This window comes from Netta rufina, assembly GCF_964035555.1.
Source record: "Netta rufina genome assembly, chromosome: 1".
NCBI classification, from domain to species: Eukaryota; Metazoa; Chordata; class Aves; order Anseriformes; family Anatidae; genus Netta; species Netta rufina.
The window spans coordinates 110,188,999-110,215,727 of record NC_140123.1 but is presented as its reverse complement, the minus strand read 5'-3'; the positions used below and the strand labels follow the sequence as shown (position 1 = coordinate 110,215,727).

The 26,729-nt window shown below is 46.8% G+C and overlaps 1 protein-coding gene across 1 annotated transcript; it reads right to left on the bottom strand.

The window, feature by feature from the left end:
* Positions 1-6,889: 6,889 nt before the first annotated feature.
* Positions 6,890-25,943, bottom strand: GJA5 (gap junction protein alpha 5). Its single transcript, XM_084301892.1, has 2 exons — positions 25,759-25,943; positions 6,890-9,686 (listed from the first exon to the last, which is right to left on the bottom strand). Exon 2 carries the CDS (start codon positions 9,641-9,643, stop codon positions 8,534-8,536), a length of 1,110 nt encoding a protein of 369 aa, XP_084158018.1. The 5' UTR covers positions 9,644-9,686; positions 25,759-25,943; the 3' UTR covers positions 6,890-8,533.
* Positions 25,944-26,729: the final 786 nt, after the last annotated feature.

Sequence of the window (26,729 nt, the reverse complement as noted above, 5' to 3'; positions counted from 1 at the left end):
CAGTCACTGCTTCATGGGTATTTGCACTGCTACCAGTTCTCATGTCTCAATTGGGAGTCATTTGATGCGAGTGACTGAGATTCCTTGAAAGAAAGAATTTGAAGTATCCCAGACAATGGTATGGCTATGTCTTAAGACTTTTTCAGTACTTATTTTAAGGATTGTTGATATATATGAGTGTTTCTAGGGCTTTGGTATCTGTGGTTTCAGTCATTAAAGGGTCAGAAGCAAAGCAGCTTTTGTGCTGGAGTTTAATATCCTCCCCTTGTAAGATAGTAGGGTAAATGTGAAGAGAAGCTTTTGATTTAATAACTTCACTGACAGTGAGATCATAAGGAAGGGCCAGCAGAACATTTTTCAAGAATTGTTCAGCGTTTCTGAAGAAAGATTCCTGGTAAAACATGACTGCAAGTTGACAGAGTCAACAAATGAGTCAGTGAGGGGAATGTGACAGGTCTCCCTTACTAAAAGACTTTATTACGCGATCTCTTCCTCTCAATTACCCTAATTTGAAGTGGGGAGCTAATGAATATTGCTAAATGGATTGAAACAAACAGCAGCGCTGTGGACAGAAAATAATCATTATGAACTGCAGTGCATTGACGGCAGTGAATTTGTCACAGACGTGTGGGCTGTGAGACTGGTGTGACTACTCCGGCTCTCTGACTAGTGTGGGGAGCGGACCAGGCCCTGAGGGGCTGCGAGCTCATGGCGCCATGAGGCGGCGCTGGCCTGCGCGCCGAGGCCTACAGGCACGGGGTGGTGGCAGCCCCCATCCCGCTTGTGGGGAGGGCGCTCGGGGAAGCGGTGGGGTGTCTGTGCTGTAGGAACTGGGCTGGTCACCCCGCAGTGGGTGTGCATGGGGAGAAGAAAAGGGTTGTTGAGGTGTTGCTGTGTGGGCTTTTGAGGACCTTATCGGTCTGTCGGGTGGCTCCCTGTGTGGGGAGCCTGTGGTGTGCTTGCTCAGACAGAGATGCCCGACAGGAATTAGTGAGGGTTATTCTGAGTCCTTTTTAACATAAATAACTTCTTTATTGAGGACTTTGAAGTGGGTACTTCAATGAGCTTTTCAGAGAGTCCTCAAATTTGACACATTGGAAATGCCAGAGACGAAAGGAAGCATGGAGAAACTAGAAATGTGGAAAGGAACATATAGCTGTACCCTAAGAAAAGACAAGACCGCAGAGGGGTAAAAATAATCCCAAGTCTCATTTCAGAGGGGAAGAAAAGCTGAGAAAAGAGGTCTAGTGATCTGGGAGGGGAAAGCTGATTGGAAAAATAGTCCGGTTTTCAGTGGAGTATCAGTTACAAACCACATGTGCCCTTGGGTTGTTAGTTCATGTTAGGCAGTGAAGGTGACAGCAATTTCTGCTGTACCTAAGGCTTTCTTGAATGTGGGATGAATTAGAAGAAAAGCCAGGTGGAAACTGAGCATTATTTAGCAGTGGCTAAGTTGAGACGTTTGTTTCTGAGACTTGTTGCCCGTAACCTGGCACCCATCAAACCGGTTCTGTTAAGAGCACTTTTCAACCTCAAACCCTGTTCCCAGGCTGAACAGCTGGCATGGCATTTACTTAAAAAACAAACCCAAACAAATAGCAGCAAGTTTCTGACCTCAAGCTTGCCTCTCCCTGCTAATCTGATTCCTTTTAAGGGTAGGTGCTGGTGGGTAATGTAATTTTTAGTGAAAGCCTGTGTGTAGCTGAGTATGAGAGTGTCGGGTTTTACTGGGGGGGCTGTTAAAAATGGCATGTCCTAGCAGCACATATCCAGTTTCTGGAAAAATCGCTAGATGTGACTTTTGCTCTCTTTATATTGTCATATAGCTGACCACCATGGACATGCCTTTTTAAGGTTAGGCTCATGTCCAACGTGAACAAGAAAATTTAACTCTCTCATGGGTCCCCAGCCGTGCATACTGATGTCTGGCTTGGCTGCATCTGCCCCTGCTGTCTATATTAACCTTATGGTGAAGAGGAGCTACTGTGTGTGAACAGTGAGGCACAAGACCCCACTTGGAATAATCCCTGAGCGCTTCCCCACTTTGGTCCAGCCCTGTCAGATGGAGATATCCTCATGAAAAGTAACAGCGGTCCATGGAGAGCTCTTCTTGCCTAAGGATGCATGAGAAGAGCAGGACAGCAGAGTACGTGGCCTGAGAGAGTGGGAAGAGGCAGGGTGTCTGCCAAATTCCCTGCCACCCACTGCCCTGTTCCTGCAGACAGAGCCTCAGGGGAGCTCATTACGTTCCAACCGAGCAGGGGTTGAGGCCAGAGTAATACGGAAAAGAAAAAAGAAAAGGATTGCCTAATCCACTAGTAAGATGTAGCCACTTTGAGGGAGGAACACGGCTTAATGTAGCAGTCCTACAGGCCTCGGTCCAGAAATAGGTTTAAAGGAGTAAGTAAATATATTGCAGCTGCTCAGAGTTTTGCTTCCCAGCTTGCTCTGGGGGAATACTTTTTGCTAGCAAACACAGCGTGATTACTTTTATTCATCCAGAGACCACTGCCTTTGTGTGAATAGGTAGGCTATGAAGCCCTGCGTTAGCTTGGCAAATTGTGTTAGAGGCTGGGGAGTGTTTTTATGCCTGAGTGGCAGTGCTTTCGCAATGCTTCTGCTATATTTTGCGCTTGACAAGTGTAGGGGCTTGCAAGGATGCTGTGAAACCCTCTGTGCAGGAGCACAAAATGGAGAGAGTTGCTTGCATTAAGAAGCTGATGGAATATTCTAACCTTCTGGTAGGGACTTTGTGAGCAGACAAAAAAGTGGGGTCTTCTGCACCCCTTGTGCACACCCCTCCTTCACATGTGGGTCCCACACAACTCCCAGCCACGCCTCAGGGTGTGCCTAGGGCCCAGCGAAAGGCAGACAAATATGCGTTTGAGCTAACTTCTACTTCCACCAACAGAGTATTAGAGGATTACAGGTCTCTCAGATGTTTGCTCTGACTGGTATAACTGTCCTTAAAATGTGTTCCGGTGTGAATTCATGGCATGTACTCTACTGTGGAGGTGTGTTGTTTGGTTGGTTACACAATATTGTTTGTGCTTCCCAATGGCTCGAGGAACACACAGCTGCCTCTGGGGTGAATATTTGTACATACGAATTTAAAACTTAGTTTCCATGGCTGACATGTACTTTCTGAGAGCTCTATTGCCCGTCAAACTCAATCACTCAAATATCTGTGGGAAAACAGTGGTGGTATGTGAATGTGGCCTCAGCAAATCCATTTAAAAAAATGTAAAACAATGTTCACTGCAGGAAAAATGAACAATTTCTGCATTATTTGGCTGAAGTGGGTGTTATAAACTCATTTGATTTTCTTTCTTTTTCTGTCATCACATTTTCATGGTGATGTAGTATCTATCTATATGAGTGTGTGTGTGCTGCTACAATTCCTGTGGTCCCCAGAAAGATCTTTATTCATCTAGCCCATACAAGCACCAAACACCAAGGGCAAAAGCAAAGCTATTAATTTCACATTTTGAAGTCACAGTTTTTCCCCCTAAAATGTGTGTCTTAAGAAGCTGCCTCCTTCCATCCTCGTTCTCAGGCCATCTGCACATCTGCTGCGGCTGGCAACCTAATCACCAAAACATTGTGCTTTATTCACATGTGTGCACGTGCGCAAAAACTGGCATAAGCTGTGGGTACCCTCCTGTAATCCCTACTGGGAGGAGGTTCCAGAAATCCTTGGGGGAGTTAGTGGTCCTACTGGGAGAGAGGGAGGAGGCTTTTCTTCCTGCAGCACAGCCTTCATCACAGCTGGAGGCTCCTCATAGCGCTGCCAGCTCTTTCAGCATTGAAAGCTGGATATGACACGAACTTGCTGCCCATGTATTGTGTTTTTGTGTGGTTGTTATTTGTTTGTTTTAAACATCTTGCAGGTTAGTAGTGTAGCCTTGCATAGGGCTGCCTGCTTTTTTGTTTGGTTTATTTGCTTATTTATTTTAAATGCCATTTGTAAAGACAGTGTTGCCCTTTTCTATCATTTTTTTTGCCACGGGGAGATTTCTGATTTCTGTGCACGTGATGGTAGTTCACCAGGTCAGAAGAACAGCACCAGATTTGCCTGTTAACTTTAGTGAGTGGAGGAAAACAGGAGTGGGATATGATTGAAACAGTGGCATTACGTCCCTTCAGCTGCCTCTCAGCTTCATGCCAGTTTTTGAAGTCATTCTTCCTTGCTCGGATAAGTAGAAAATTGGGTGCCAGCTGCTCATGGGGCCCAGAAGAAGAGAGACCACTAGCTGTCCATACCTTCATTCTGCTGAGCCCATGCTTATAAAGACTGGGCACCCTTTTGGCGAGACTGCGTTGTTGCTGAGAGGGAAGGGAGCAGTGGCAGCAGGGGCTCCTGGGGACAGTGGTTCCCTCTGGGGACAGCAGTTGCCTTCGTAGGCCCAGGCCAATGGCTGGGCAGCCTCCACCACTCCTGCTGGGGCTCTTTGCCATGCTACGCTGACTTCTGGGACAGCGCATTTCTATGGTCTTTGTGCTTGAGGCATCTGTGGTCCAGTCAAACATGTTCTCTTTCCTATGAGCATGCAGTGTGTTTATTTATTTATTTATTTGATCTTCCTAATGCCTTGGCCTCCACTATTTTGTGGAAAAGTGTTTGAAGGAGAATAGTGTAGTCTGGCATCTTTTCACCTGTTCTTTTTTAACAGTCTTAAACATTAGCTTTGTGTTTGCACGAGGATTGCCTTGTGCACATATTCTGAAAGAAGAAAAAACTTGCTCAACCTGCATGCTGTGCATCAACCATTATTTTTAGGTATCTCCCTCCTTTGTCTCTTCCTTGACTCAACTGTCTCTCTGTGCTTTTTGGAGAGATGAGAAGGACTACAGGAGTGACCTTGTCTTGATTCATTACTTTGTTAGTTTTGGCATTCTATATATTTTTAAATATAGCTTTTCCATTAATAGGTTTAAGTCTTTCTGTTTTAAGAGCTTGGTGAAATGCACATTTTCTGTTTTCACATCTTAGACTCGACAGCTGATTAGCAAACAGCTGTAGGATAGAACTGGCTTCTGACTCTGAAAGACACCAGTTGGAGAAGGCAATGCTGGAATGGTTTAAGGTGTGCTCATGGAGGAAGATGGGGAACAGTATTTCTGTTAAATAGCAATTCCAGTGCTCATGGGGAAAAAGCAGTTTTCAGAGGCTGAGCTAACCCCAGCAGGTAAGGCTCTTGAGAAAAGAGGGACAAATGCCGAATAAAAGTTCTTAGGTGTTTCCCTTTTTTCTCCCCAGAGCACTGTCTTTGTAATGATGCCATTTAAAGACTGACTGCCTATCCCAGTGCTGAATTTAATATATGATGTTGATTTAGGTCACAGCTAAAAGATTGTCCATCCATCCATCCACTGGGGACAAAGCAATAACCACAAACTCTGTCTGAAATGACAGGCCAGCCTCTCCGCTTACTGGCTGAAGTAAATATGCTCCTACTGTGGTGTGACAGCCTGGCTGGCCTTGGCAACGGATTCCACCAGTCATAAGTTTATGGTCTGTCAGCCAGTGCAAACATCCATCCATCAACTATTGGCCACTTGTTATACCCAGAAGACAGGTCCGGGGAAGCATTAAGGCAGGAGTGACAGAGGGAGACTACCTGCTTTGATGTGTGTGTAGAGCTGGGCTGGTGTGGTTGTCCTCCTCTGGTCTCAATGATCACCAAAACCCGATGTTTGGATCATGGAGGCCTGGAATAGTGTAGACTTTTTTAACCATCCCTTGCTCTCCAGCAAGGAGTTGCTACCCCTCTGAGTGCTTGTAGTGCAGGGCTTTTAAAGTTTGTGCCACTGCGTGGCATAAACTGAGAATAATTTATTAAACAAGGCCTGTGTTAGTGCCTAAATGGCCCCACAAAGCAGCAATATCACTTAATAGCCAGGTTTTCCAAAGGGAAATCCATGAATATGCTTAAATAAGTTCCTGGCTTATTAAATACATCTCTCTCAGCAAGGTAGCACCCTAAGGGACAGGCACAACCGGAGGCTATACACATGCCAGTTAATGCTAGGACTGAGGACTAATCCTGTCTCCTTGCTGCATTGCGTGCCAATGGGGGCCTATGTGGTATCCTCCTTTCTGGGCTGAACACCCCCTGCTGCCACCAAACAAGGTTCCTCTGATCCTAAAGGGTCCCTGGTGTTTCCACCAGTTAAAGGTCTTTGTGCTGGTGTCCTCGTGAAATTTCGGTTTGGTTCTTTATGCCCCTGCTGGGGCCCAGTACATTACTGGTCTCCAGCTTCCCAGTGTGTGGAGTCCCACGGGATGGGAGATCGTGAGGCGAGAGGAAGGAAGGGCACTTCCTCTGGGTGGACAGAGGGACCCGAGGTCAGAAGAAGGGAGCCTGTGAAAGCCAGAAAGTGGGAGCAAGAGATGAAGTTCAGGCTGGGCATGGGAAGGAGAGGCACAGGCTCTGGGTGTAAAGGTGTGCCGGGGGTCTTCCTGTCACAACAAAGCCAGACAGCTGCTCCCTGGCCAGCTCTTCCTGTTCTTCCTTGGTAGTGCAGAGGGAGCTGGAGGGGTTTTCTGCTAGCCAGTCAATCAATCATTTCCCAGTGTTTATTATTTATGCCCCTGGCTGAGCTCTCCCCTCATCCCTGCCACTCTGGGCAGTGGGAATCTTTGTGATCTCTGAGCAGCAGAGGCTGGCGGGCAGCCGGGTCAATGCTAGCGGCTCCTTCTCAGCCACATGAGAGGCAAAACACCAACACGAAGAGATGGAGTTAGAACTTTATTAGGAGAAACCTAGGCACAACGGACTAAAATCTCATGTTAGGGAGAGCGAGCACACAGGTCTTTTCAGGATTATAAAATACATGTTTATAAAATACCTTACAAACAAAACAAAAACAAGTTCTCACCCCCCTCTCCCCCCAGTGTGTGGGTGTGTTTGTATACGTACAGAGAACTGTACCAAAGCTATCTGTGTAATGGGAGCAAGGATTCACAAACTTTTTCAGCAGCTGCTAAGAGAGGGAATGGCTCGGTCCCCTCACAAGCTGGTCCCAGGCCATTCATTCACACAGTCCAACAGCAGGGTAAATAACAAGGAGCAGTTTAGCTCTGTTTGGCATCCCTCTTTAAAAGGGGAAAGTCAGCTCTGCAGTGAGAAAATGTATCTAGGGTGGGAGCTGCCTGCAGACCTCACCCACCAGGCTCACTGTGCAGTGCTGGGAGCCAGTGGCTGCTTTGGGAGGCTGTGGTGGAGGAAAGAAGTGGTCCATCAGTGGTTCCTTACACCACGTGAACCAGAGGTGAAGAAGATGACCTCATGGCAGAACAGAGGTTTGCCAGGAGGACAGATATAATGGCTTGCAGTGGCTGGCAGGTTTGAGAGAGCAGCCAGGAGCTCACTGATGTGCGGGACCTGGAGGGGCCTCTTGCTCCTTGCAAAAGATGCTGAAGTGTCTTCTTTTTTTTTTTTTTTTTTTTTTTTTTTTTTAGGGTAGTAGGGAGAAGACACAGGCCGTACCTCTTCTGCAGGTAAACAGAGGATGTTTTTCTGCCGAGTTGGCAGCTGTCAGCACCCTTTCAGCAGCATTCAGGTTGCTTGAAAGATGAGCATAAGAAGGGGAAAAATCACTTTGTTTCCACATGATGATTCCTCCTTTTTTACTAGGTGGACGTCTGTTCTCAGAGGAAAATCTCTATTTCTGTTAGTGGATGCCTTGCTTAAAATTGCTGACATAAGTGTGTTGAGAAAATTCCCTAGTCTTCGTCCACTGATTGTCTGAGCGATATCCCAGGGGCCAGCCTGCTGTGCTGCTGTAGGAATGAGGAAGGGAATCCAAAGTTAGACACCAAGCAGCTGTGCATGGGGGGACCGTGGCTGTCCTTACCTATCTATGGGAACAGTTCTATGCACAGTGTCAAAAAAAAAATTCAAGTAGAGTTTATCGTATAGGTAAACTGGTATAAAATATCCGGGCTCAGGTAGAGAAAGGGAAGGTTAAAAAGAGAGAGAACAAAGAAGAGAGAGTCTTTCTTTCAGAAGGCCCGCTGGTGTGTTTCTGCTCCCTGCCAGTGAGAGAAGCTTCAGCTCGGTATAATTGCCCAGCGCTGTAGCAAGTGTTGGGCAGACATCAAAGGAGATGCGAGGGGGCTGAGGGGATCGAGGTCCAGTCAGCCTGCTGGATGCAGTGTTGCAGTGGATGGCTGGCCTCATGTTTGGGGCAGCCAGGCAGCCTCAGGAGCGTGCTAGCCTGTGCTCTACCAGTCTGTGGCTAGGGATGGCGAGTCCCCAGTCCCTGCGGGTCCCGTGGTGAGAATATGGCCGAAAGCTTCACACCTCGAGATTGGTGCTTCTTCTCAGCCTCCAGGTGTGTGGCATCCAGTGGCTGCCCCTGCCGAAAGCTGTGAGAAGTGTCTGCAGTGTGACAATGACGTTCACCGAGAAGGAGCAAGAGGGCGTTAAAAGAGAGAGAGGTTAGTGGCGAGAGTCTGCGGCCCACTTTGCAGAAGTTTTACGAAGTGCTGAGACCACTCCTTCTCCTCATCCCTCCCGGCGACGGGTCACACAGACAAATCATCCGACCTCGCCTTGCTGCTGGCGCGGCTGGTCTTGCTGAAGCGGCGTTTCTCGTTGAAGTAGCTCTCGGGGAAGGCAGGCGCCGCGCACTCATTGGCCACCTCCGGGCTCTCCGTGTAGCTGGACTTCACGAAGGGCCCTTCACCAGCAGCATCCTCCTGGCCGTGGACCCTCTCGGTGGCGAAGTTGGCAGTGTTCTGCTGGGAGGCCATCTTGTTGCTGAAGGGGCTGATGAACTTCCCGTTGGGACTCGCCAAGCACTGATTAAAATCTGGCGGGGGAGTGTACATCTGGGCCCTTTCCACTTGCGGGGCGGACTCCAGTCTGCCAGGAGCTGTGCTGGGGCTGGGTTTGTAGGCCCGGGAGCACCTCTCTTTGGCTTTCTTCCAGCCCAAGTGGTACAGCTCAGCCAGGCTGAGGAACAGGGACAGCACGGCCACGGCCAGCATGAAGACGATGAAGACGTTCTTCTCTGTGGGACGGGAAACGTAGCAGTTGACAGGGTGGGGGCAAGGCGCCCGCTGGCAGATGTACAGGGTCTCCAGGAAGATCCCGTACAAGATGTACTGTCCCACAATGAAGGCCACTTCCATGGCAGTGCGAATCAAAATGCTGTAGACGTAGGTGTTCAGCAGACTGCCCCTGAGGATAATTTTGCCTCCCGATTCATCCCAGCAAGATAGCTCGGCCTTCTCTGCCGCGGGACACTTCTGCTGGTAGTAATTGTCACCGCTGTTCTTCATCTCCTGGGCCTCTCTTTCTGCCTCCTTCATCTTCCTCTTCTCCTCCATACGCACCGTGTGCATCGCATGGCCCATGTACACCAGGGACGGGGTGGAGACAAAGATGATCTGGAGGACCCAAAAACGGACGTGGGAGATGGGGAAGGCCTTGTCGTAGCAGACGTTCTCGCAGCCGGGCTGCTGGGTGTCGCACATGAAGTCAGACTGCTCATCCCCCCAGGAGGACTCGGCTGCGGTACCGAGCACCAGCATCCGGAAGATGAAGAGCACAGTCAGCCAGACCTTCCCCACCACTGTGGAGTGCTTGTGGACCTCCTCAAGGAACTCGCCCAAGAAACTCCAATCTCCCATTTCTGCTCACCAGGAGGCTTGAAGGCAGAACTGGAGACAGCCTCTGTGGGTGAAAATAGACAGAAGAGAGGGGTTCTAAGGAAGGTCAGGAAATGCCCAGCTGGGGATGCATGGAGTGGAATAATTTGGCTTGTGTCAAAGGAAACTTTTTGATTTGACTTGAAATGAATGAGTTCTGGCTTGCTGAAAACTTTGTTTCACATTTACCAAACCCATTATTATTATTATTATTATTAATAATAATAATTTAGCACAATCAAACTACAACCTGTTAAATGGGCTGCTAAAATTTTGAGGGTGAACCATGTTTTTCCTTGGTTCAGGAAGTCCTTTCACTGTGGTCTGCATACTGCATCCTCTGAGGACTGTGTAGTTAAAGCAGTAGGCATCCATTTGCAAACTGCACTCTGGAGAACCCTTAAATGGATTGATCCTCTGGGATCTGGGGTGTACTGCTTGGTCTGGGCAGCGCCTTGGCCTGTTCACGTGCTGCCTTTGCGTAATATCTGCGCTGACACTTGGAAGGTGAAGTGCTTGCAGCTCTGAGCTTTGTGTCTGAGCTCAGTGTCACCACTGAAAGAAAGGCATGGAAAGCGTCCCTGTTGCCCACCTGCACCTTGCACATAGGTTTTGCTTTGGTTTTGCAGTATCACCACTTACAAGCATTTTATTTACATGTTTAAAATGTTTCAGGTGTGTAAAGACTTTGGTGAGCTGTGCCAGTCCTGTAAACCTAATCTGCTGCCACTCTGCCATACCTCTTAAAATGGGAACTGCTGCAAAATCTACATTTTTTGCAAGGATCTTGCTCTCACCTCTTTTCTTAAGCCCTGAGACAATATTCACTGCTCAAATGGCATGGGCAAAGGAAACAAGCCTCCCTTGAAATACCTCCCAAGGACCAGCAGCTCCTGGTAGGTGGTCTGCTGAGAGGAAAGGTTAGATGGGCTGGTAGTAAGACTGCAAGCTCAGGAGGTAGGAGAACCTGCTTCAGTTTTGTTTCCAACTCTGGCAGACTGTTTCTGGCCAAGTCACTTAACCCTCTGGATAAAGGGAGAATGATGGGCTTAATTTGTGGGGCTCTGTGGGAGTACTTGGGCGATCATTTGATGTAGTTATGCTCACCATACTGACCTTCCCAGGGCACTATCTTGTGCGTGGGTTAAGGGCTGGGCACTATGAAGTATGCGTTATTACCTTGGGGATAATGTTCTCCCACAGTCATTCCTTTTGAAAATGCCTTTTCAATAAATGTATGCAAAACTTAATAATCATCATAATGAAATACTAAAAGCACTAGACAAGGTAAATCCCAAAGCTGCAGGCACCAAAAGTGATAACTCTCCTCCCTTGTTTTCCCTCGTCTCCTCTTTAAAAGCCAATTGTTTTTACTGTGCAAAAATGCCTGTGGAGAGTAGATGCTGTTAAATGCTGAAAATTTACTGCATCGACGATGTGTACATTTCCTGTGAGCAAAGGCTGGAGACCATACGGTTGTTGAGGGAACAATACTCCCTCCTCCGGTTATGTAACTGATGTAATTTATTGTAGCAATGCACATGATGATTTTTTTTTTTTTTTTTTACCATTACTTGTCTGTGTGCAGTGTCACTCTGTGTGGCTTAATGGGACAAGAATGAAAGTGGGATTCATTCTTAAGCTCCCAGTGCTGCTGAGGTCTGCCCCAAGGACGGGTGAGGATTTCCCAGGTGAAGAGATGGGGAGGTGATCTCTTGCTGCCCCACCGCCTGTTGGAAGCTGTGTGAGGAGGGAGAAGGGGCACGCCAGCGAGCCGAGGGTGGGCTTTGGCTCTTTCCTGGCAGGCATGCTGCAGTCGTGCTAATGTAGATCCTGGTGGCTGCTGGAGTGTGCAGAAGCTGTTTCATCTGCTGCCAGCTGAGAATCAGAGAAGCAGCAACACAAAAAATTGTCTTTCTGATTCTCTCCATCCTTACGCTGGTAAAACTGAAAAATCAGAGGGTTTGTCTGCTGAAATGGCTTTGGTGCAGTTACTGCATTCGGGAGGAATTAACATATGGCTTTGTTTTGCGAGCACCAAGAATTAAATACAGGCAGTTAAATCAGTGATGGTTTTACAGTAAGCTGCACTGAAAACAGGATTTTTAATTTTCTTTTTTTTTTTTTCCAGAGTGGTGACAAAGCTGCCACCAACCTACAGTTCAGTGTACAGGTGTGTCCAAGGTCGCTAGGGTGTAGCACAACTGTACCACGTGAAATATCACTTCCCTGACAGCATGAAGGGCTGTGGGTGTCCTCATTTGTCCAGGTGAGTGTGCGTTGCTTGCAGGTGCCCCTATGGCTCCTGCTGTTGCTAGCTGACAGCCGCCTTTTCTTAATTCACCTTGTGTGTTAGAGTAAAAATTAAAACAGTTCTCCCTGGCTGTGCCAAGGCTGAGTTTTCTTTCCTGCTATGTGTATGTGCACTCACAATCTGAGCACCTCTTTGCATCAGTTCTACCATGTGCAGGTAGATTGAGGTTTTATTATGGTCCTCTATCCCCTGGTGAAGGCTACTACACCTAGATATTTGCAAACTTAAGATCAATGTGTACAGAAATGAAGTAGGCAAGTGTAAGTGCAAGAGGAGTCCAGGAAAAAAAAAAAAAAAGGAACCAGATGTGAGAGTAACAGTCCCACAGCACTTTCCCAAAGGAGGTAGATCTGAATGATCCAAGGTTGGCAGCCACGAGGCTTGGACTAGACAGTAGGGCCACTCCTTCTGTCCCTCCCTGCTGGCTGCTCCCTGTGCAGGCTGTCTGATGGAGGGGCTGCCCAAGGAGCCCTACACCTCCTGCTGTGCCTGCTGCAGCCCCAGAGAGCCTGTGGCTGCTGCGAGGGGGTAGGAGGACATGGGTGCTGGATACCAAGAGAATCCAAGGTCCTTCCTAGTGCAGCATTTTTGGCTTAGCTGGTTTTAGTTATCAGAGAGCTATTCTTGCCATGCCAGCCCAAGGACCTCCGAGAACAACAGAAGAAAGCATCTAGTTCTGTGCTGCCAGCGAGCAAAGAAGAATTTTTGTCACCTCCTGACAGCTTTTCCTGGCTATGCAGGACTGTCTCTGACACAGCCTGTCTCCCCGGGGCTTTACTATTCTTGGGAATTTTCCATATAGTTCCCCTTCCTCATTCCCAGACTGTTATCCCCACACACTTTGGCCTCTCAGCATGTGAGCATCTGTGGCCTTTTATACTCCTGCTTTGCACTTAATTGGACAAATCTCATCTCTCTCCAGTGTGACTCAGCGAAAAATACCTCTGGGTATCTTCCCGAGGTCTCGGCACCTGATAGCAGGCTGTCTTGACAGCCTTTGTGCATATTCATGCAGAGTCTCGGTCCGTGCCACCACGCTGCCCTGCTCTTGGCTGGCAGCTTTCTGCTGGAGCGGCAGAGGGGCTGTGCGCAGTCACGAGGTCTTGGCAAGAGGGAACGTGTATGTGACAAAGCCCAGCGCAGCCCAGCACGAACCCAGCGCCGTGGCTGCCCTGGCTTCATCGTCACCTGGAACGCAGTTAAAGCTGGGAAAAAACAAGTAGCAAAACCGCAGCCCAAGCGTGGCTCCCACCCAGCTTGGGGCCTTGTGACTGCCAAATGCCGAGATAAAAATACCCCAGCAGGGATGGCACCTGCTAGTGCACCAGGCTGCCCCGCCAACAGAGTGCTGCTTTCCACCATCCCGTTCTTGTGCTACCTTTTTCTGTGGGAGGGGACGTGTTGGGAGCTCTCGGAGCAGCTTTGCCCTTCCTGTTCATGATGCCACGTGCTCTGAATGACAGGCAGGCACGCTGCATCCCTGCTTCTTGCTCTGCTGTGTGGTGTTGGCCTGGGCAGACTCGCTACAGCTGCGGGGAACTGCTAAGAAACTCACACCAAAGAGGCAGGAAGGTTGTTCCTGCAGGGTTTTCTTCTCGATGAGAGTCTGTTTCCCCAGGAGTTGCTAGGAATTCACTGGTTTTCCCCTCTTTAGCAGACAGGCAAGACTATCAGCAGTGATATAAATAGCCCAGCTCCACACTTCACACTAACTTTTCCCACAAGGAAGGTGACAGGAGGTCGACATCTCTGCAGGATGTTTCTAAAATAAAGTGGAGAGCCTGATTATAATACTGTTTCTGCTCTCTCTCTCTCAGCTCACCTCTTTCCCTTGGCAGGTCCCAGGCAGGCTCAGAGAGACTCTCGCAGCAGGGTGCGTTTGTGCAAGGGAAGTGAGGTTCCCAGGGAAGGGAGAGAGTAATGAATGCAAAGTCACTCTATTTTTGCCCAAGGCCATGTAGCAAGTCCCCCATTTCAAGCCACAGCCATCTCCTCTATGCTCTGGGAAGTGTCAGCCCTGTTCAGGGGAGCATCCAGGTCAGCTGTGGCAAGGTCAATACCTAGGAGTTGCTTGTGGCCTGCCTTCCTCCGGCTGTGTCACCTCCTTCCAGGCCCAGGCAACACAACAGATAGCTACTGCTGAGGCATTCAAGCGAAGATCTTTTCCCCTGCAGTAACAACTGGCAGGCTGCAGCCTGAAATGAGTGGTCCCAGCCTTGCAAAACTGGCCGTTCACACCTGCAGACACTTCCAGCTCTGCACTGGAGGGTAGGGAACGCTCTCACCTGGGGGTCTCCAGCCCCCCAGCAGCAGTAATCCACTCTCTCAGCATCCCACTTAATAGAGCTGCTGACATTTTCAGGCTGGCTTTTCAGAGCTTTGGGACATAAATCAATGCTAAAGCCCACCTCAGGATGTATCTTTTTGTTCGTTATTAGCTGGCATTGGCTCTTTCATGTGTATGTACAATGGATGAGCAGTGACATGTCAGGCATTGCCATCCAAACACCATTCTCCCAGCTTCATATGCACACACACGTGCTTATGATAAGTTTCTGCCTGAAAGAGGCCAGTTCTTTAGCCAAGTTTGTAGCTCTGATTTGTGCATTGATCTGCACTAAATAGGTTCATATTCCTTTCTGCTGGTTCCTTGAGTTCAAAGTCCTGTAAGCTGCAAGGAGATTGACTTTGACTCCTGTGCTCAAATCTCATGGCAAAGCTCTGTGTTAACAGCTCCTGTCCCAGAGGACAGCCGTCCAATGTTTCTCATCTCCCTGCTCCTCCTGAGTTCACTGCAATTTCTGGAAGGGTCATGCTGGTATCCAGACCACTGGCCCTGCTTGTAGTTGCAGACAGCTTGTTATTTCTTGATGAGGTGTGCTTTCCCCCTCTCCAACTGTGGAAAATCTCAGAGTTCACAAAAAAATGAGAGTGGGTGAGAAGATAAGGGAGCTGAATGACCTGTCACCTCCTGAACACACACACACACACCCTGACGCACACAGACACAGACAGAGGGAGCTCACTCAACACCTCCAAGTGTGTACATCAGGGATGTGTTACACACACAGATGACAGCATTATGGAGAATATTTTCATCTGAAGTGATGCTGGAAGCTGCAGACTTCCATCGTGCTGAACTGTTATTGCTTGTCTATACAGGACATCTATTTTTTTTTTAATTTTATTATTTTTTCCCTTGGCTAGGGTCAAATTGTGTTCTTATGTTCTTATATATCCAGACATTAGGGCCAAGCTCTGTCTGATGTGGATACAGGAGACCAAGAAGAGAGAAGACCTCGAACACATCTGAGTCAAGCTGAGGAATGATTTTGTCCCTCTGTGTTTGAAAAGCGTGCTTCAAATAGTTACGTGGTATTGGTATCCAGGCTTATACTTAGCATGCAGGGAGCACCCTCTAATTCTCTTGGGATTCTCTCTGTGCATTGCAAACATCAGCCCTTAGCCAAACAAATGCAATAAAACCCTAGTCTTAGGATAAGCTAAACAAAGGCTCACATATGCTTTTTGCTAGAAAAATAAATCAATTCTCTCTCTGATGTAAATGCTACAAACAGGCTAATGGATATTATCCAGCCTATTCCTCAACTAACAGGTTGAAGAGCATCCAGTTCAGGATGACTGAGCTTGGTGCTCTTGACAGTATACTTACCTCTGTGGCGAGAAGCTAACCTAGGTGCATCTGCAGCTGGTGCTAAACTGGGCAGTGCTGTGTACAGGAGAGAGGACAGCCAAGCAGGGCAGAGGGAGCTCCAGAAGATAGAAACATGTCGATAAATTGACTGCCATAGTGAAGCAGTTCCTGAACTCTGCTGACAGAAATTGTTTTTAAGCACTGCTTAGACAGTGGGGGAGGCTGGTATAGGGAGACACAGAGGTGATAGTGGGCATCGCATTGGGCCTGATACAGCAGTAAAATACCTACTTGTGATTTTAGGCTGTTTCACAGGCTGCATGAGATGCAACTCAGAACAGCATCAAGATAAAACAGACTGGAGAAGTAACAGGAGAAGAAAAGGGCTCTAATTCAGATTTACCCTATCCTCTATCCCCCCTTCTCCCTCAATGTCTCTCTGCCTATCCCTTCTTTGTTGCTCTCCCACAGTCAAGCTCCACGCTGACCCTTCTCTGGAGGGTCAGCTTTTGGGCTGTTTTGACCACTTAACTGTCTACAGCACCCAGGTTGCTAATGCTTTCAGCTTTAGAAAGGGGAAATTTTAAGCAACTATCTACTTCCCACCTACTTATACCTCATCAAATCTCATTTCTTCTTTCTGTCCGAAGATCCTTAGGATTCTCTGCACACCCCAGCCTCAGTGCTGTAACCTTGCTTCTAAGTATTTAATTTCTCATCCAGGGCAAAGTTTGGCTATAGCTTGTGAGTGGATGATTTTTTATACTCAGCATATATTCATACATATACATATATACGCCCTCCTCCCCTTTAAAAACAACTAATATTAAATTTTCAAAACCGAGCAGTAGGGAGTTAGCAAATGCTAGAGTTACTTTCCTAAGCAATCTTAATTCAATCTCTTTGTGCCTGTGCCTCCTAGCTATGAGTCTTTAACCACATCCTCACATTGTCACCTCATTCTTTGCACAGGATGCCTGCCTTATTCCGTGCCAGCCTGGCTGGGGCTTTCTTGAGCAGCAGCTATTCAATGTTTTGTTTTCTCCTTATTGTTCAGTGGGTGGCCTGTGCCTCATTTACTGTACATTATTCAAGTCCTGTTCTAAAGACAGAATTATTAGTTTCCTCATGGGTTTTCCTATGGCTTTCATCACAACGGTATCTGATCGCTTCACAATTATTAATTTACTTATTTTCATTACCATGTGGAGGTGAGGAGATGGTATTACATGAATTTTGCAGCTGGGGAACTAAGGCAGAGGGAGATTAAGATTAAAAATGTTCATTACTTTTGGAAGCTGTGTGGAGATGTTGCTAATCTGTTTTCTTCGGTGTGCTTAGCACTATGTAACATATGTTCGAAGCAGGGCTCTCCTCGGTTAGCGCTGGAGCAGGAGCATTTATCACTTCCACCAGTTAGACCACATCTAAGAGGCAGGCATCCAGAAGACAAGAGGCACCACCGAGGGGCCATTTGTGAACAAACATGGTTTAAGTGATTTGCCCCATCTCTGCATAGGAAATTGGAGTAAGTAGCAAGAACAAAAACCTGTCCTTTTGGACAGCTTTGTGTGATTTTAAATTGGAGACAGCTTTTCTCCCATGCTGCTATTCTCTCCCTTTCCCACCAGGCATCCAAATGCAGTGTAAGACCCTGGAGCTCTGGAACAGTTACCCTGGCTGGACTGCTCAGCTTCGTGAGCCACCATGCCCTTACAGAGGCATCTGCCAGCTTTCCCACATCTAAGGGAGAAGAGCTTCATATGGAAATTCTGAGCCATTCTCAAGGCATGTCCATTATGACAAAGATAACGAAGAAAGACAGAAATGTAAGTGTAACACCCTTAGTTCTTACATTAAAAACCACTGACCCCACTTTAATGATACACTAGAGATACTTACAGGCATGAATCTCGGCTCATTACTTACTGTATGACATGAATATTTCTTTATTTCATGAAAAAGCTGGCATATTAGAGCATTGCTTATAGAAATCTATGCGTTGTTTATCAATAAGCATAAAATTGATTTCTTTTCCTCTTTAAGAATTCCTAGCACAAAGATTGAAGTTTCTCTTGTGCCTCCTGGGAACTATTTCTAATTTTAAGCCTCTGTTCACGTGCTTCATACAACAGCACCCGAGGTGTGGAGCAGTCTCTGAAATATGCTCCCTAATGACATGGTATAGTGCTGAGTTACTCATTCCTTCTTGTCTATTTTCAATGCTTTGAGATAAGTCAGAAAACAAGGACAAACGTGCAGAATGTGTGAAATCTCTCTGAAGGTCAAAAAGAGAAGAGAGGCTAGGGTAGGAAGATCTATATTTCCTGACAAGGTTTAAATTTTTCATGTGAAAGTCCAAAATACTGAAATAGTGTGATAATATAGAGTGTTGAGTGGAAAAAAAAAAAAAAAAAAAAAAAAAAAAAAAGCAAAACAAAAGCCAAATACTTATAGTAGCAGGAATACTTAACATAGTTCCCAAGCAACCAGAGTCTGATGAGTATTTTAAATCCCGAACCCTCAGGAATTCTCCTAAACTAGTGTTCTGCTCTCAAGGAAAGGGGGAAGAAAGTCAGAAACATTCTGCTTTCTCAACAGAGTACATTTTGAAAAGACCAACTGACGCAGAGCTGTTTGGCGTCTGGTACAAATACAGCACCGGTGTGAGAATTTTGAGTAACATTTTAACCCACTCCTATCTGCACACACACATGCAAACATATATTACATGCATTAAGTTTTTTAGCCTTAAGGAGAGGTTCACATAGACAGCAGTAGGGGAAAACTTTCACATGTGCCTCCTCATCAAGGTTTTAGCATGAAGGAAGACTTCAGCAATTATGGCTCATTTAGCCTGTTACTTTTCGTGCCTGAGGTTTATCCAGAAATGCTACTTACATAATCCTCTGGTGGTTTTTACAGTACTTCAGGGACAGAGGGACAGAGATACTGCCTCAGTTTATCTTAGCTGTTAAAATCAGAATGCCACAAAGCTCATTAGACACTGCAAATGACCACTAAAATGACCCTTTGGGAAATCAAAGGGGTTATCAAATAAACTACGCTGGATCAGAGGTAGCAATTACCAGACAACTGGACACTGTATTTTCAAGCTGGGCTACTCTTTAAAACATGCGGTTGCAATGCTGGAGATATTAAATTATGGAAATGTAATCGAGTAATTATTCCAAATGCAAATAGGGGAAAAAATAGGAAGGCAAACAAAAAGAAGAAGAAGCTGCAAGCGGGAGTGGGTTTTTGTCCCTCTAGATCCGTGTGCCTCTTTGCTGAGGCTGCTCTGAGCAGTGCCGGGATGGAGAAGAAAGGCATTCCACCCGCGGTGCGTGCTGCACATATGATTGGGGCACACGAGCAAGGCACTTCTCCACATTTGAGTTACGTTCCCAGGGTCCACATCACAAACTGGCCAGGATACAATACTCCCAAGGAAAAGAAATGGAGATACTTTGAAACTATTCTGCGTGCTTTGGAATATAGGCAGTTTACACAGACGCTTGATAAAGCACTTATACCTTGGCAGCTTCTCACAGGTAAGAGTTCCCTTCGCCACCCTCCCTAGGGCAGCCTGACAGCATGCAGAAATGGGATCCAGCAGAAACTACAATTTGCACATTATAATGTCTGAGGATACGTGTGGCTTCTATTCTGCCATCCAGTACATTGCAATCTATTGGTATCCATGTTTATTGCAGGGAGGTTCCCCTGTCAGTTCTGTGTAGCCACCCATGGTGAAAATGGTGTAATTTTTAAAATGCCCCAAACCCACCTTGTTACTAGTGGGAATGCTTTGGATAAAAATTGAAAGAAAAAGTAGAATTCTTAAGTTGTTTTTGGCTGTCCTTCTTTTCCTGCCTCACCAAGTCCATCTCTCCCCTCATGCTGTTTTACCCTTGAGTCTAACAGCTTGATCTCCCTGTTGATGCTCCTGCAGTTCTGTTATTTCCCTCTCATGGTTACTTACCTGATTTCCAGAGTCTTTTCTTCTATCTCTCCTTTCTGTAATTGAGTTGGACTCTTCGTTCTTCTCAGTTGCTTGGTTTTATTCCTTTAGTATGGTTCTCTCTCTCTTCCCCTCTTTTTTTCTCCACCCCCTTTCTGTGTCACTTTCTGTCTTCCCCACTGCCACTCTGCCTTTCCCCCTCTTCTTTCTTCACCTACTTTTCTTGTCTCTCCCACCCCCTCCAATTTAATCTTTCTATTTTCAAGCCTAGTTTCCTGTTGTTTTTCCTTTAAGGATCACGGGTCTTATTCCTCCCTCTCCATGCTCAGTCTCTCTCTGTGCCACCCTCCCCATACTGACAGGATGCACTCACTGCTGCCTTCTCCCTGTCCCTTCCAGTTGCTGCTGCCGCTGCTGCTGTTCCTTGCACCTCCTCCCCCAGATAACACGCCACGGTAAAAGTAACTCTTCCTTAATTGAAAAAAGACGGGGTCGCACCACAGCTACCCCAGCCAGACTCTGGGAAGGTTATTCCACACAAGACATCGATGAAGGATATTTTTCTGACTCATTCAGGCTTAGGCAAAGCAGAATCCATGTGGAGCAGGGTCCTGCACCTCTCCAAGTAAGGCAGGACTTGCTCTGCTGGCTTGGACCAGGGCCCCAACATAGCTGTAGCCTAGTCCCAGGGGGCACTTGATGCTTCCCAGGACGGTGTCCCAGGCGCCCTTATGGATAAACAGAGAATAACCTGCCTGCCAGGCAAGGTGCGTTTTGACAACCTGTCCCCCTCCCATGCATGCACACACACTCACACAGTCTGATGCATGAACATTTGGGCCCTTCTTAAAAATGTTGCGTGAAGGTCTTATATTTTATGTATGTGTCACATTGAGACTCTCATTCTTGCACATTGGGCCAAGAGATGAGGGTGAATCAGAAAGGCCTTCCGGCTTTGATAAAGGCTGGTCTGAAAGAACCAGTGCCAGTAGAGTGAGATTTGCTTAAAAAGCTGTGGTTCCCTGAGAACTGGCTTGCTGCATACAAGCTTTGGCTGGTGTCCCTCCAGCAATCCTTCCTGGGCTAGTTATCTCTCATCCAGAACATAACTGTACAGTCTCCGTGCAGCAGCTAGTGTAGATCATGAAGCAAAAGTAGTCCAGAGACTAAAACACAGGGCTGGCAACTCTTCTAATCTAATCATTGTTCTACTAATTTAGTATCCTCTTTATTTAGAAGATACACAGTGCTGTGCAGAGGTTGCTCTGGAGTCATGTCCCATGTGGACACTTTCACGCTGAAGTTAAGAGTGCAGCTCCTTTTCAGGAGGGCTAATCTCCCGCCCGCTGAATCCTCACTGGTGATTAGTACAGGACATGCAGTACATTCCCATAGCAGCTCAGAAAACTCCTAGGATGGGGAAACCCATAATCATTTGCCACTTCATTTCTAACTTTATTGAAAGGCTTCCTTTGTCTTCAAAGAAAATGGGAATGTTTCTGGAGTTGTTTTTCTCTCCCCTGCCTTGCAGTTTTATGCCTGTGATGAAATTCCACAGGAAGGAGAATATCAATGTTTTCATTAGTCTTTCTGAAGAATTTTCCGCTAAACATTATTATTTAAAGTTCTGTTGATTTTATGCCAGTGAAATTGTCAAGAACTTCATCATAGAAGTGTCCAAGAAAAGGTGTTAGTAATACAGATCTAACTCACAGATGGCTTTGGGATAGGCTAGCTAAGGCTTGTCAAGTGTTTTTCATGTGCTACAGAGAGGCAATTCCTGCAAGTAAGCTGTCTGAAATGTAATATCCCCACCCTGCCTTATTGAAACTTTGCCATACACTCACAGTGATCAGATCTGACTTTCCATGATCAATCCTTTGTGTTTCTTACCCCAGCATTGTCCCAGAGTGGTATACTCTTTCTCCTACAGAGTTTATCTCTGTATCCTGCAAATATGCTGGAGTTCTATTGAATGAATATGAGGAGAAGCTTTCTGCATTATGTACATGAGGTAACTGTTCTCAGCTCTCTCTTTTTTTTTGGCATTGAAGGAACTACTTGAATTTTGATGCACAGGAGGGAAATGGGTGAAGGCAGACTGGGAGGCAAAAGACGGGTGAACAGATGTGTTGCATGGATGCCTCAGCCATCCACTCAGTGTCTCCTTCCTCCTTTTCTCTATCATACTGCAGCCTCTTCTAGGGAAAACAAAGGTGTCATGGCAGCTTCTCCAGCTCCACAGCTAGAGAAATAGCTGCTTTGCCCACTAGTAAGCTGGGAAGAAGGATGTTTCCTCCCCTCCCCAAGAGACTGCTATGCAAAACTTTTATGACTTGAGTGAGGAGAGCAAGTGGAAGAGAATGCTCCCCCAGACAGTGGGAATGAGGAGAACAGCTGACAGCTTGCCATGTGCAGCTTGCAGATCTCAGCAGTTTGTGGTGCTGTAGAACAGATTTTGAAGGAAAGGAGAAATACAGGAGGTAAGGGGAAAATAGGACAGTGTGTTGATGAAAGGTAAGATTCACGACCTTCTAGGTAAATGAAACATAGCAAACCATATCTCCCTAGACCTCAGTGAGGCATAAGATCCGAAACATAGCAGACCATATCTACCTAGACTTCAGTGAGACATAAGATCCCAGAAGAAGCTAATTATTTTAAAAGACTTGGCTGAATAAGACAGGGATTATTAGAAAAATCCTCAAGTGGGTGAGAGACTGATGGAATTGAGACACAAGTTCCCTAATAGGTTGAAATAAAATTATCCGTGAGGCTGCTCAAAGATTGCACTTAGGACTGATCTTTCTTAATATTTGCATTAATTACCTTGACACTGAAAGTAGAAATGCTAATGAAATCTGCTGATGGAACAGAGCCTATCATCAGGACAGGGGTGATTCCAGCACCAGGAGAACTGAAGGCTCTCCACAACCGGGGTGATCAAGGTGAGGTTAAATGGGAAAGTGCGAAGTCAGGCAGTAGGAATCTCTCCAAGCACTTGAAAGTTCCTAGCTGGCATGACAGAGAAGGGGAAAGTCCTGCGCGAAGGCTTCCAATGATGTGATGAGGTGAAAATGGCAGGTGAGCTTCCAGGCCAGAGCAGTATTTCCAGTTGTAGCGAGTAAGATTAATGTCTTCCAAGAGGATGCGAGGCCCCCCCAGGAATACTGTGTGCAGCGCTGCTCACCCATGTTCAAGACATTCAGCCTGGAACAGGTGCAAAGAAAGTCAACAGGGTGATTAGAGGAATGGAAAGTGTCTCCCGGCCAAGAGTGTGTTTACTTATCAGTCACAGAAGTGACTGCAAACAGATATCTGAACTGATTTGAAAATAGATGAGGTACCAGTACGACCTTTTCTGCACTAATTATTTCGCACTGAACTTCGTGCTACTGCAGCTACTCGGAGTAATTAAAACATCGTGTGATGTGCCCGCAGGGTGAATACTATAAGGGAGCTTAGTTACTTTGTCTGGCAGAGCAAAGGTTAAGAGAAGAGAGATTTGCTGCCTATAAATACTTTTTGGAATTGGGGGTTGGGCAAGTAAGTGCTAGGGAGAGAGAAGAGCTACATAAGCTAAAGGACAATGTGGCATAAGAATAAATAGATATAAATTGGCCATGAATGAATTTAGGTTGGAAACCAGAAGGTTTCTAAGCAACAGAGCAGGGAAGGAGGTGCTGGAACAGCATTCTAGTAACAGAAGTGAGGGTGGAAACCTAATGAGATTTAGGGTAGAGCTTAGTAAGTTTAGAAAAGGCCATTTGTTTTGTACTCGCCTGTTATTCAAAAGGATTGAACCTGATAAGCCAAGAGGTCCCTTTTTCATTCTATTTCCTGTACTTCCCTTATTGCCGTATCAGAGCTGCTCCCTTTCACACAGAAGCCAGGTAAATCCTGAAGAGAGTTTCGGTGTGATGAGTTTTTCAGCATTGATCCTGTGGTTATTTAATGGAGTATTTCTTCTGTGTCAGGGAGTTAAACAAATAAAAAAGGGCAAGCCAACACAATGCATGGAGAAGGTCTGCAAACATGCAGTAGTATAGATGAGAGCTCACATATGAATGAGCTTCTTCACATAAAGCAGATGTTCTTGCAGCATCTGGCTTTGCTGTAAGGGTGTTTCAAATGTCGGTAAATGTTCTCCTGAGATCTGAGAACTTCAAGGGATTGTCTGAAGGGTAAATAGCTTGTGCTTTTCTGCTGATACAGTGGACTTTCCTCAAGAAACGTTTTATCCAAAATCCCCTGGCATGGATATGATTGAAAGAGAAGGAGGGAGACAGAGGTTCTCTGCTGTAGACTAAACCTCTGGAGACAGCTTGAAGGCATCCTCCAGCAGGAAGCAGATTCCCAAGGACAGACTGGGCCCAAGGGAACAGGAGTAGCATGTGATGATAGGTCCCTGAATGAGGGGGAATAGTTTTATAGTCACAATTCCTTCTTCAGTTAAAAAATAAATATATATAACCCCAATTGATTCCATTATTTATGTTATTTATTGGACATTTTGGCCTCAGTTTCTTTCCAGCCTGTATTTGGTTTACATGGCAAGGCTTTAGTAGTGTGGGGCTGCAGGGGTGGCCTCTGTGAGCAGAGCCCAGCAGCTGCCCCATGTCAGATCAGAGCCAGCTCCAGCCAGCTCCAAAAGGGACCCACTGCTGGCCAGCGCTGAGCCAGTGAGCGACGCTGGTTGGGCCTCAAGGAGAGTGGATTTAAGGAAGGGAAACACTGCTGAGATGCAGCAGCTGGGAGAGAGGAGCGATGAAATGAGAGAAGCAGCCCTGCAGCCCCCAAGGTCGGTGCAGCAGGAGGGCAGGAGGTGCTCCAGGCAGGCAGCAGCAGTTCCCCTGCAGCCTGTGGAGAGGCCCCTGGTGGAGCAGGCTGTCTCCCTGCAGCCCATGGGTCCCACATGGAGCACATCTCCACGCTGCAGCCCCCCCAGGGGTGTAGGAGCCCCCGGTGGAGCAGGTGGATGTGGCCTGGAGGAGGCTGCAGCCCATGGAGAGCCCCTGGTGGAGCAGGCCCCGGGCCGGAGCTGCAGCCCGTGGAGAGGAGCCCACGCAGGAGCAAGGGGTCTGTGGGGAGCTGCCGCCCACCCATGGGGGACCCGTGCTGGAGCAGTTTGCTCCTGGGGGATGGACTCCATGGTATGGAGCCGTGTGGGAGCAGTTCCTGAAGAGCTGCTGCCTGTGGGCAGCCCCCGCAGGCTCAGTTCAGGAAGGATGGCATCCTATGGGAGGGACCCCACAGGGAGCAGGGGCAGAGAGGGACCATGAAAGAGTGGTGGAGATGAAGCGTCAGGGACTGACCACAGCCCACATTCCCTGTTCCCCTGCGCCACTCGGGTGTGAGGAGGTGAAAGAGGGTGAATGGGGGGAAGGTGTTTTTAGTTAGCTTTCAGTTTCTCATTCCTTGGGTCTGTTAGTGATAGGCAATAAATTGTATTTATCTTCCTATGCTGAAAAGATTTTGCCCATAACAGTAATTGGAAAGCAATATCCCTGTCCTTATCTCAACCCTTAAGCACTTTTTCACTGTGTTTTCTTCCCCTCTTCAAGGATAGAGAGAGAGAGAGAGCAGTGTGGTGGAGTTCAGCTGCCCATCAGTGTGAAAACACCACACAGACCAGAGTACCAAACCAGCAAAGAATGAGAAAAGAAGAAAAAAGAAACAACAAGGTGTGAAATATCACTGTGTCAATCTCATACGCCAATAAAGTTTTCAGCAAGAAAATCTGTAAGAGACTTTCATCTTACTGAGGAGAAATGACCATCTAAAATGACCACTAAAGCTTACTTGTCAACTTTATGTTACTGGAAATACTGTACTCTCACAGCTACTGCTTCCACCTCCCAACTCTAAAACATCTCTGAGTAGCTGAGAAGTGCTTTGCAAATAATAATGTAATTACACCTCTCATAAACACTCTCCTTGATTTACAGGTGGAGGAACCAAACCATGGAGAGCCGAAGGATTTCTCCAAATGATTAGTAAGTCATTTTTAAGCAAGGAATCCTCATCTACTTAGCCACCAGACATTCACTTTGTCCTGTAGATTTCCAGCTAGATGAATTACTGCTTCACACAAATACGTGTGTATGCATATATACATACAGATATTTCACAAATTGAAAAGAGAAGAAAGAATAGACCTTTACCTCTTTTTGCAGAGCCAGTACAGGTAGAGGTAGGAGCAGGTGAAGCTGACCAAAGGGTTAGCTTTAGCACAGCCCCTTGGTCTTGTTGGAGCCCACCTCTCTCTCACTGTTCGGCTCCCAGAAGAGATCCGTGTCTGAGAGAGGACACTTTGGACAGGGGAAACAAACCCCGGTCAGCTCCCTGGGACTCAGCCTCCTGCTGTGGTCTGACACTGGCTCACTGGCTGGAGATTCCCTCAAGCCTGAAGGACCGATGCTGGGGGAGACTGGCTTCTGAGCTGTTCCTGACATGCACTGGCAGCTGTCTGCCTGCTATTCTTTTAAAGAGTCTTCGTGGATCAGGATAAAAATGTGATCTTACGCAGGCTGCATTGTAAGCACAACTTGGCTCACGTTCAGCTCTTCCTCTGGCTCCCAGCTACTCTATTTTTAATGAAGGAATTTGAGGCTATCAGAAAGGAAGTCAAATTGTTTTAGGAAAACAATAGAAAAGCAACTTAAAGTTTATTAGCTTCCTGTCCAGGGCCTGGGACCAACTTGTCAAACTTATTAGAGCGATGGCAGAGCTATTTATTTAAAAGGGCTAGCGACAAGACTCACAATTTCATTCCTGTTTAGGCCTCGGTGAAAAACAAAGGAAAGCCATAAAATAATATCTGACGGGAGCAGATGGCTAACTGGTAAATGGTGCAAGTGAGGTTGGCCTGTGAACCATTCATGGTGTTCACCAGTGGAATGGCTTTGGTGGGATTTTGTTATCAGGTGAATGCCCTGCATTCACGGTTCTACCCCAACATCCCAAACCCCTCATTGTGGTCCAGATTTTCAAATCGAAATCTCACGCCTGAGCTTACAGATATGGCAGGAAAAGGTCTTCATTTAGAGCTTCTGAAAGGAGTGAAACAATACAGCAGGTCTGTAGAAGAGCCAGGAAAAGAACCCAGGTGTCCTTGATCCTGTGGGGCTGCTTG

Excerpts from the sequence above, each read along its gene's own strand:
- GJA5 (XM_084301892.1), bottom strand. The coding sequence starts at position 9,643 with ATGGGAGATTGGAGTTTCTTGGGCGAGTTCCTTGAGGAGGTCCACAAG.